General features: G+C 30.0%; 1 protein-coding gene across 1 annotated transcript; it reads left to right on the top strand.

The window, feature by feature from the left end:
- The first annotated feature begins 9937 nt into the window (after positions 1 to 9937).
- LOC132727399 (uncharacterized) lies at positions 9938 to 11355 on the top strand. Its single transcript, XM_060712866.1, has 2 exons — positions 9938 to 10080; positions 11105 to 11355. The coding sequence occupies exons 1-2, from the start codon at positions 9987 to 9989 to the stop codon at positions 11353 to 11355; spliced, it is 345 nt and encodes a 114-aa protein (XP_060568849.1). The 5' UTR covers positions 9938 to 9986.
- Positions 11356 to 12911: the final 1556 nt, after the last annotated feature.

Genomic DNA, 12911 nt, shown 5'->3' with positions numbered 1-12911 from the left:
TTTACAGTTAGCAGATTATTTGACACAGATACAATGTAAATTGCCTGTAAAACTTTTATTTTAACATTTATCACAGTATCAACGTATAATTCTTCTTATTAACTCTTTGTTGAAATGTTTTAAATTGATTCTTTTTTATTGTTTTCAAACGTTGTATCATGCAGATGTTTTTAAGAATTCATTTTATTTCATTGAGTGAATGGTAAAAACATCAACAGTAAATTGTAACGTTTTTATTTTTCAGACCATTAAGCATTATACACAAAAAATCCCCCCCTTCGTATCACTGGAACAGGTACAGAAAACGTCAGAAATCGTTTGTAAAATTGAATGAAAAAATATATCTATTATAGACTAAATAAAAATTGAATACCAACATATAGGTCTTGAAGGTTTTTTTTTGTAATAAGCAATTTTCATTAGTTTCACATTACTTAGATAACCTTCCATATGGTTTGTGCGGAATTAACCACATGGTAGTGGACGTGTGTGCACTTACTGGTTCGTTGTTTGTACCCTCCGCTTATATCAGCGGCGTCTTTTCATACTGATATTTCCTCTAGCTCATGCGAAAGAGGTCGATAATTCTTTCAAGACATCATTTTTCCAAAAAAAAAACAAAACAAGTTAGTCACGACATGTCAACCAATTATACCTGGAACTTTTGGACGTTTTGATCTCGACCTGTCGCGCGCCGCCGTTTTTCTTCGCGACAAGCACGCATAGAGAGGGATCTGGGAGAAAACCTCCAATAGGTAAGAGAGGAAGGTATGATTAGCAACAAAAACCACTTGGTTACTAGACTAGCTTAGCAAACCAGAACCACTTTGTAACATAATACCATACAAAATCAACTGATTCCAAACATCTGAAATTTAGAATGAATATCGTAAAATTGTTACATTTTGGCATTTTCAATTTATAAAAGGCTTTATTTGGTGCAACAAAAGATAAACAATCGCCACCAAAAAGATCAGTGATATATATAGTAATTGACATAATTTCTATACAATGGTTAACAAGGACTTTAAATATTCATATAAGTTACGGTCTTATTTGATTTGCATTGAAAATATTCAGTTCAGAGTTTTAAAATTTATTGATCATTTATCTTGGTATTTTTATTTGTGACAAGCTTAATTATTATTGTAATTGCTGGAATAACAGCATCTGAATAAATAAGAATTTCAAAAAAAAATGGTAATATTAATCTTGTGCTGTTGATATAGTGAACAGCTCTAAATTACAGGACTTGATAAAATAATTAAAATAGTGCTTTAATATTATAGCATAAGCTTGTGTTGTTGCAGTATTATTTTGATACATAATCCTTTAATCAGTAGATGTTTATATACTAAGATGGGAACATTTAAATTGAACGAACAGAGCACATTGTCAAAACAGTAATATTTCTTGTGTAATTTACTGAATATCAAGTTCTTGATGTGTTTGTTTAATGTAGAATGTTTTTAGAAATTCTTCCTGTTTTAGTTCGACTATTCGAAGAATAGGGAGAGCTATTGTACTCACCCAGGCGTCGGTGTCACACTTTGGTTTTTTAGCGTGCAAGTTGATATCTGAAAAGCTTCTAAAGGGAATTGGTTGAAACTTCACAAACTTATTTGAGAGCATAATATTAGGTCACTTTTCAAACCCTGACATTTATTTAACAGAAGTGTGGCCCTTTTTGAACTTAGAAAAGATTGTGTACCTTATTCAGGCTCTCATTTTACTATCCAGCACTTAAAATAGTCGAGCACGTTGTCCTGCGACAGCTTTTGTTTTTCCTGGTATTAATATATATATACACAAAGAAAGAAACAGGTTCCTGATCGATTTGGAATAAAAGATTTCTGTAAACTATATCATGAATGAATTTAACTGTGGCGATGTTAAACATTATCATAGACATAGACATATACGAACTTTTTGTTGATATTGATAAGACAAATTTCAAAATTTCTTATCAACAAAGTAATAACAATTTAGAAATACAGATGATTATATTGTATGTTAATTTGTAAACTGATGTATCTATATCTTTTATTGTGCCTCACTCAAATATATACATAATAAAACATACCTTAAAAATTATTTTTTTTAAAAAATATTTTTTTTATATAAATTAACGCTAAAAATAAAATTCAATGTCATTTCTTATTGAATTAAGAACAGAACAGAACATTTCTTTTATTTCATAGACACAGATTACAAAACATACATTTTGTAATAACATGTGAACAAATATACAATAAGTTTACAACATAATATATATATTACAGCATTTTTAAATATAACTGTACAGGATGGTGAGATATGGGGATGGTGATCATATCTTTATTCTATCATTATTAAAAAAATTTATAGCATAGGAACAAACATCAAATATCATTAAGTATGTACAAATAATTATGGAATCAAATATTCAGTGATTCAGTATACATAACTAATTTTTTAATTTCATGTATGAAGCGAGAGAAAAAAGAAATTTACAGTATTCATTCTTTGTTTATATATATGTACATGCATAATCGTGATGGTCATGAACAGAACAGAACAAACATTTTATTTGGCACAAACATATATACATGTTCATCGCCAATACGTTGTAACAATGTATGGCGGTAAAGAGTAACATAATTATGAGAAAAGTATAACATAATTTATCACACAAAGTGAAACATATTAACAAGACATTCGAAAAGCTGTTAACAAATTATATATACAATCTATAGTACAGGATATACATTAATATGTAAATTATTAGTGCATACGTGTTTCATAAACAGGGTGATTGACATGTTTAATTGTATTTTAAAAAATTAGTTCATGTAGACAATTTTGAGAGAATAAAATAAATATTTATGACAATTATACAGTTAAGACAGTAAGTACATATTGTAACGACTTGACGAATACATATTTACAAATGTGTACTTTATATAATTTGTATAAAAGTATAATATATCGTTAACGTTACTAAAATTCATCGTTTAATTGTACATTTCCACGTTTGCAATTAGCCAGATAGATATATTTGCAAGTTTGTTAAGAGTACATTTATTTTCACATTTCATCAAATTTTTAAATTCTGTATACTTGGCCAAGAATTGTAATATTTTGGCAGATTTTCCATTCTTATTGATCTATAATATGGACATACCATCAAGAAATGGTATTCATTTTCAATCACATTTCATGTTACATTTAGTGCATTTTCTATTGTTTCTATCATATTCCGATGTCTGCCTTCTTCAATCAACAAGTCATGTGCAGAACATCTAAATCTACACAATGCATTCCTGTAATTTATATTATTAATACATATAAGATATTTCTCTGAGGAAAAGTCGTTTTTAAATAAGCAATATGTATCTAATTTTGACATACTATGTATACTATTATACCACATTTGAATATATTGATCTTTTACTCTTTGTATTAATTGTTGCAATTGACCATTTGAGATATCAACGTAGTTCCACATATACGAGAAGCCAAGATCATCTAATAGTTCTTTAACTTCCAAAGACCATCTATTCACAATAATACCATTAACATCTACCATTTCATACACTTTATAAATCAAAGAATCTCGATTATTCTTCAACCTTTGCCAATATTTCAAAATTCTTATTTTTCTATACACATACAAAGGAAATCTACCTAGTTCACCATAAACGGTTGCATTTACAGTTTGTTGTCGGACATTTAATATTTGCTTTAAAAACTTGATATGAATACGCTCAATATCTGGAGCTTTATGAAGGCCCAAATTTCAGAACACCATAATTTAAAAATTGGTAATACCATAGCATCAAACAATTTTATCTTTTCAGAAATATCCATTTGCACTTTAATGAATATAGTGCTTTGTTTGCCTGCTTTGATAAGGCTTTCTGTGTTTGATAAAATTTACCATTTGAAGATAGAGTAACACCAAGATATGTAAATGATTTAACAAAATTCAATTTCTCATTATTATAAAATACATCAACATTTTCATTCCTATTTCCATTTTTAAAAAAGCATTACTACAGTTTTGTTCGTATTGACCATAATACCCCACTTTGCACAGTATTGATGTAGTTTGTTTAACAAATGCTGTAAACCATCCACTGAGTAAGAAATAAAGCAGTATCGTCAGCAAATAGCAATAGAAATATCTGTAATTCGTCAACAGTAAATGTATCTAAAGTGTCTTCGCTAAGTTGAATTCGCATATCATTAATAAAAACAGAATAATAGAGGAGATAATGGTTCTCCTTGCTTTACTCCCATATATGTGTCGAAATAATCAGATAAACTGTCATTTACTTTGACACATGCTTTTACATTCTCATACATGATTTTAAGCATATTTACAATTTTTGATGATGCACCATAAGAAATTAACTTGAACCATATACCATTTCTGTATACCACATCGAACGCCTTTTTAAAATCTACAAAAGCTATATACATTTTCTTCTTTTCATAATTCAATATTCTACTTACAATACTATTCAAAACAAAAATGCAATCAACAGTGCTTTTTCCTTTACTAAAACCAAATTGACATTCATCTAATACATTTACATTTTGCGACCACTTTCTTAGTCTGTTATCTAATATGATTGAAAATACTTTTGAAAAAATACTTGTAAGGGTAATACCTCTATAATTATTCATATTAGTCAGGTCCCCTTTTTTAGGTACAGGCACCACAATACCTTTAGTCCAACTTTCTGGATATATACATTTTGAATACATGTGGTTAAATAATTTACATAATAATGGTGAAATAAGGTGTTTACAATCTATAAAAAGTTCAGGTGTAAGAAGATCATCCCCACTACTTTTGCCTTTTTTAAGAGAAGTAATTGCCCTTTCAATTTCTTCAATTGAAAAATCTACATCTAGCTCATCAACTAAAATATCGTCTGATTCCGAATAATTTATATTATCTTCTACATCCCTATCAGTAAAAATATCCCTGTCACCGTACAAATCTTTAAAATGTTCATAAAATTGATCTTTACTTATTTTAGACCCTTTTGGATTACTTGACTTAAGTTTTTTAATCTCAGACCAAAATTTTTGAGGACTATTTTTCGCTAAATTATGAAGTTTATCTTTCTGTCTATTTTTGTATTGTACTATCGCTCTTCGTTTTGTCTGTTTATATCGTCTTCGCCTTATAACTAGTAAGTCTCTATTATCTGTAGACATACATATTTTATAATTTCTATTTGCATTACGTAATTCTTTTCTTGCAACTTCACATTCATTGTTAAACCAAGGATTTTTACCTTTACGTTCATTATTCTTAAAACTATGTACAATTTTTTCTCGTACCAAAAACAGAACGAGCATTGTCATATAAACACTGAGCTATATCATCTATACCTGTATCAAAATCTATATCAGACGATATTATATTATTCACCATTACATCTATACGATTATATTCAATATCCATAATATCTCTAAACTCTTGAGCTTTGTCTTCATCATACTTCAACTTTACACCGGAACCAACACGCTCATTTTCAGATGGATTCAACATACATTTTGCTTTAAAACATACTTGTAACGGTACATGTGTTGAAAATGTATATAAATCGTGAACAATGAAATTGCTAATAAATGGAAATAAATCACACGTGCATAACACATAGTCTATCAGGCTATTACCGTTTTGGTTTAAATTTGTAAAACTTCCTATTCCAGCATCGTGATGGTCATGAGAAATTACATTAAAAATAGAAAGGTTCAATTAATCTAAGTAGTTAATTAACCCCAAAGAAACACGTGTTTCTGTCTTGTTAAATAATTGTTTCAAATTCAAATTCAAATATCTTTATTCACCCAGGTATTAATAAAATACATAAGGGGTTTACAAAGTAATATTTTACAATATATATATATGTTCCGGTTGTAAAGTCCTGAAAAGATAATACAGTATTAATAGTCATTTAATTATTTTTAAACAGAAATATAAAAAATAATATACATTTTTAATGTTTTAAAGAAAGAAATGGGGGTTCAAGTGAGGATATATTAGCACCTTATATAACATAAATACTGGGAAGTACACAATGCCTTATTGCACGCTCTAGTAATTTTATTTACTACGACGGGGTTGTTTTTTTGTGTGTGTGTGTGTGAATGAATGCCTCGTGCAAATTGTTCTTGTCGCGCAGTAATTCGGTTCAGACAACACATGTGTAACCTGGTCAATTCAATAAATATAAAAAAAAAAAAAAAATAAATAAATGAATTCGCATGTTTCACAAGCAATTGGGATAAATATTCACCGGATTTATTAGGATTTACGCAATAAGGTACTGTTTACCCAGTAATAGTTAATATAATGTAATGTGTAATTCAGTAATGAGTAATTTTATAATGCACAAGTGCCGTCGGGGGTACGGGAATTCTTTAATTTTCAAATTTGAAATGCTTTAACAAGATTGATTATGCAAGATTGACGTACTCACGGCGGGACTTATCTAGCGTATTTCAAGACATGCATATCAAATGACACATTTAACACAATCATTTTTCAACATTAATACAATAATAACATATGAATTTATGTTTTCAATGGCTATACTTTTAATGTCTGCGGAACTCACCTAACGCACATGCTTGAGCAATATTGATAAGAATTTACAGAGTATCTTAAGATCATTTTCCGACTGTATGTTGACAATTCGTTTAAAGTTAAGATCATTATTTTCAAGGCAGAAAGTTTGTAAAATGTTTTGTCTTTGTTCTTTGAATTTTTCGCAACGTAATAAATAGTGTTTGCTATTGCCAATAGCGTTTTTCTGAACAAAGTACGCATCGCCTATTTTCTGGAGACGTCCCGTCCCAGCGTCCCGTTTCTTCTGGAAAGTGCGTGTTATTTGTGCGAAATTTAAACATTATTTCCCGTTCATACTTTGGTAAACGTATTAGATATTTTTCAATGCTATGGGTTTCTTTATAGACTGCATAAGTTCTACCCTTATTAGATGACTGGAGTTGTGTGTTCCATTCCTGATAATACTGATCGATAAGGATTTGTTTTATAGAATTTCCTAAGTTTGGGGTATTTAGGGCAGGTTGAAGTAACCACACATCTGCTCTACCACTAGATTCAAGTATAGTTTTAATATGTCTCAGCCATTTAAAATCTTTTTCTGGTTGTTTAAGCATATATTGATAAATTTTGTAAGATAATTTTGAGACTTTCCCAGTAACTAACCTATTCCAAAACGAAATCATCCTATTTTTAATCATAATTGATATCGGTATTACTCCAGTCTCGCCGTATAACATATATTTAGGTGTTGATTTTCGAGCACTAGTAATTTTTCTAAGGAACTCGCACTGAACTTTTTCAATAATTTCTAAAGATTCATAGCCAAAAATTTCTGATCCATACATAAGAATTGGGAGAACAGTATGGTCAAAAAGCTTAAGAATTAAATCAAATGGTAAACTTGAATTATTTACCTTTGTTAAAAGAAGGTATAGGCCCTTTTTTGCTTGTTGGACGATGTGTTTACGAGCTTGTAAAAAAGAACCATTACTAGAGAAAGTTATTCCGAGGTATAAATATTTTTCCGTTATTTCTAAATTTGATTCGCCTATATGAAATTGGAAATTTCTTACATTTCTTGCGCCGAATATCACAACCTTTGTTTTGTTTGTGTTAATATTTAAATGCCATTGTTCGCAGAATTGATTAAAGTGTAGTAGTGTATTCTGGAAATCAATTTTTGTATTGGATATAATCACTGTATCATCGGCATAGAGTAAAACTAGCAGTTTTAGCCAATATTCAGCGTCGAGTGTATCTGTTAACTCTATCCCTACTGATCCTTGTGATTCTAAATATTCTTGTAAATCATTTAAAAAGATGGAAAATAAAACCGGACTTAAATTTTCACCCTGTCTGACGCCTGTATTTGAACAAAAACTATCAGAAAATTCTCCTAAATGCGTTATTCTTGATTTTATATTTTGGTACATATTAAAAATGACATTCAATATTTTCCCATTTATATTCGTTTTGATTAGTTTTTGCCATAAACCTATTCTCCATACTTTATCAAATGCAGCAGAAAAATCAACATATGCACAGAACAATTTCTGTTTCTTTTTCTTTAGAATTTCAATGAGAGCATGTAATGTGAAAATATGGTCTGAGCAGCTGTAGTATTTTCTAAAACCAGCCTGGTTTTCATGAAGAAGGTTATTTGATTCTAAATATAACGTTATTCTATTGTTTAATACAGAAGTAAATAATTTTCCAAGTGTACTTAAAATAGTTATTGGGCGATAGCATTCCGGTTTCTTCGAATCGCCCTTATTTTTATAAATGGGTATAATATACCCTTCTAACCAGGAGTTAGGGATAAAACCAGTATCTAAAATTACATTGAAAATTTTAGTGTAAATAGGCAATAAAAGGTCTTGAGTATATTTTATATACTCGTTTAAAATATTATCGGAGGGGCTTGCTGCCTTTCCATTATTCAAATTTTAATACATTTTAAAATTTCGTCTGCGCAAATTTCCTTATTTAAAAAGTTGTTCGCGTTACGATTGTTTACATATTCGCTCGGGTCGAATTCATTATTGTCAGTGTCCGAATTATTTATATTCTTGAAATAATCGTAAAATTCCGATACGGTTGGTGACTCATGCGCTTTCAAATATTTCCAATATTGCTTTGGGTTCTCAGTGCTCATTTTTCTTAGTTTTTTGGCGTTTTTTGTTTTATTTTCGTTTATATAATAATTCATAGTTCTTTTATACTGTTTACTAGCATTTTGTAATCTTGTTTTATTGTCATTATTTTTATTATTGTGGTAATTTGTTTTAGCGTCATGGTAGTCTTTTCTGGCCTTATGACATTTTGGTCCGAACCATGGTTTGTTTTTATCGTTATTTATGAGTTTTATTAAGGTCTCGTTTTTGAAACGAGAGTTCTGCCGATTTAGAGAAAATTTCCTGTAGCTGTCGAGTTACGTTTTCTACAGTATTTAAAGATTGCGGGTATGTGTTCAATTGATACTTAATAGATTCTATGTCATCTAAACATATGTTTGCTTTAAATTTTTCAGAGTATTGAGGCTGCCAACTTGGTTTATTATGAATTGTTTTATTATCACACTGTGCGTTTCTATGTGTGTTAAACAATTTAAACGAAAACTTTAAAGCACTGTGTCCGTCCGAAAATAGGCTATCAGTTTCTAGTATTTCGAAAGAGTTAACGTATTGAAACATTTCAGCTGTTACGATAACATAATCGATTAAAGACTTATCTCTGAATGTTAATTTACCAACGTTAACGTCAAACGTTGAAGGTTTGAAACGTGTTTTAATGTCTAAATTGGTTATAATGAATATCTATGACACGTGTGTCTTGAAATAAACTTTTCATTTCCATGCTCATCCCCGCGTATACCTGATGTACAAATTTACTTCACATACATGTATCTCATTGTATCATCATTTCACAGATGTCTTATCAAAATTATTTTGTGGCATTTTGTAAGATAGTTAAGAACACTCTAAATTTCCCTTTTAATTTCACACGGATTTGTAAATTTGGCCAATTAAGAAATGTACTACAATAGAGATCAAAGATAGGATAAGGTGTGATAGACATGTGTCTGGTCAAACGGTTGTTTGACGATTATATAATTGAGTAAATGAAACTGTCTATTTTGTTTCCTCGACCTAATTACAAACCAATTAGCAAGTATATAGCAAATCAAACCAGACATTTTAACACTTCAAACAACCAATCACTTAAAATTAACCAATGGAAATACAGTTAATTTTACACGTCAGTTATTTCAACCAATAGAATTTTTACATTTAAAATCTTTAATTTCATGCCTATAAATGTAAAATATACCGTGTTTTCAATATATATCGTTTTGACGGAAAAAGTTACAATACAAGGATTTTATATTGGATACTGTATAGTCTAAAATTATAAGATGGCATGTTGTGAATTAACAAAACCTCTTTTACAAGATGATGACGAATGTTTTGAGGAGAATTATTGTTTCATGAACAACATGCTTAACGAAGGTAAGGTCAAATTTCGTATTGTAATTGTTTCATTTTTAAAAAGATGAAATCATATTCAATCAGAATTGTTTTGTTTGTAAAATATAGGATTCAATTTCAAACTTGGCTTAACGCTCAAATGTCTGAAAGTTTGTAATATTCTTTTTTTTACTGTGACTAAGGAATTTACCAATTTGTAGTTTTTGTAATATCTTGTAAATTGAAAAGTGGTTTATGCGTTAGCAAATGATAAGAACAAATACTTTTACGATTTTTTTATCACTATAATTATGTATACATATTGTATATGTTTAAAACTAACATTGAACTTATTAATAACAGAGACATATATAACATCTTTGTTACTAACCACATTTATTCATGTTAAAAAAAGGAAATTTAAATTGACTTGTTCCAATAAATTGATATTAAGCAATGATTGGACACCTTTGGGCAATACCCTTTGTTTGATTCTTTCTGTTTTGATGAATTTAAAGACATATTCGTCATCGTTTATGATTGAAAGAACATCATGGTTAAACTTTATGATTCAAAGAAAAAACGACCATTTTTTAAAATGAATTGATGTTGGAAGTAAATGAACGATTGTTGTATTCGTTTTATATTATCAATCGACCTTTAAAATTGTGTGGGGTTTTAAAGACGCATCGACAAAGTTAAAACACTATAATTTAGGCTCTCTAACGTAATTTGTGAAGGAAAGTGTCTTTTATGTTAGTTTTATTTATGTTAGTTTTACAAAAAAAATAACAGGAAGATAATTGAACAATTTGATGAAAAATTTGATAAAAACTTGGACCGGTAACCTGATGGTAAAGCTGTGTGCCACTTAACCCAAGGACCGTGGGTTCGAGCCCTACTTAGTCATATCACGACCATGACTCCTCACATAACGCAATACTGTGCGAGCAAGCAATTTATTATATGTAATTAATAAAGGTTGTTTCACAATCGCCAAGCTTATATAAAAATGTAATATAAATATATAAAACTATATTAAAGTTGTAATGTTATATCACTTCAGATTCTTCTTCGGGATACGAATCTACGGACTCTGAAACAGAAGATCAAAAAAGGTCTAACGAATACAATGTTCCTGTGAATCGTCAAGAGATTGGTCACGTGAGTGCACGAGTTAAAAGTACGCATTCGCTATGTGAGAGCCTTAAATTGATCATGGAGATCCCAGAACTGTGTGACGTAATATTTCTCTTAGGACCTAAGGAAATCCCAGTCTATGGCGTTCGTGCTATTTTGGGAACACGGAGCAAGTAAGTTTTCATGAATAATTTATATCACATTTCAGGTATTTGTTTGGTGGATATTCTAATATAAAAGATTTTGTACTTTTACGTTTTTATATACTGGTGACAAATATTCAATACGTATTGAAATTATTTTCTTACTTTTCTTGTAGGACATAACTTGAAAGATTTTTAAGGAAGAAAATACATGTATATGAAAATATATGAATATGAAAAATATCATTTGATTTAATTTTCTTTAAAATTGATTTCATATAGGGTCCTCTACCAGCTTATTATCAAACATTTGAACCTGCGTGAGGCTGAACTCAAATACAACAAGCCATCAGCTTGCGGAGGGCGACTAACTATTCCTGTCCGGAAATACGATGCCGAGGTGTTCCGAATGCTAATCCAGTTTGTTCACAGTGGTACAGCAACCATCACAGATACTGCCGTGTTTGGTGAGACTACCTTATAGTAAATGTTTCTTAACTAATTATTTTAAGCTATATCTGACAAGTTATAAAGTACATCGATAAGCCAACGTGTACCGATAAACCAACTTATCTATTACTCTGTTTATCATATTAATTTAAGAAATGTCTTCATTTTTTCATGTAACTCTTCCGCAAGAACTTATTTTTACTGAAGTAGGACCGCCGTTCGTCAGATTAACATAAGTACCAATGTGCTTATTACAAAGCACATTAAAGATCGAATGTTAGACATGTTGACTTTGGATTAATGATCGAGAAACCATATCCTGTATCTGAATATTCAAACAATTTTTATCATATATTTTTTTTAGAAATGCATTCATTGTTTGTGTAAAACTCGTTCGCAAGAGCTAATATTTACCCAGGTAGGACCACCGTTCGTCAGATTTACATACCATACTCTTGTGCTTATTTCAGAGCACAATCAAATGTCAAATATTAGACATGTGGACTTTGGATCAATGAACGAGAAACCATATGCTGTAACTGAATATTTAAACAATTTTATAACAATTTTATTACAATTTTATTACATTTATTATTCTTACATATCAAGGTTTACTGTGCGGAGCATATCAATTTGAGTTGAGGGACTTAGAAGAAGCATGTTGGCAATATATTGGCCGGCGTATTGAACACGGCTGTGTTGACGTCATCTTAACGTCTGCAAGAGCTTATAAACAACACCGAAATGCTAATGAAATATACAATACAGTGAGTAATTTAATATGAACACATTTGTTGAATAATTTCTGAAATTTATGTTATAAGAACCGAGTTAACAGGGTGAGTGATTAGTACGAGGAAGTGATAACACGGAGTTCGTTTTCCATCTCCATGGACGTCATGTCTGAAAACCACTAGTTATACCTATAACAAATTCCCTGTTTAATATCCTAGTCAATTCTAGATTATTTGCAAATTATATAATTATGATAATATTTAAGCTTTTAAACCAATATCAATTCCTGTTGTTGACAGGCTAATACAAATGAAAGAAATATGAAAGTTAATAGGTTCTGAACTTTTGATGCCCAATGGATAGAGCAATACTTGTTTCAGTAGTCAACGTCATTTGTTAAGAGCA

Source organism: Ruditapes philippinarum, unplaced genomic scaffold (assembly GCF_026571515.1).
Source record: "Ruditapes philippinarum isolate M1 unplaced genomic scaffold, ASM2657151v2 ctg20828_1_1_1_1, whole genome shotgun sequence".
Lineage (NCBI taxonomy): Eukaryota > Metazoa > Mollusca > Bivalvia > Venerida > Veneridae > Ruditapes > Ruditapes philippinarum.
This window is presented reverse-complemented; position numbering and strand designations above follow the sequence as displayed.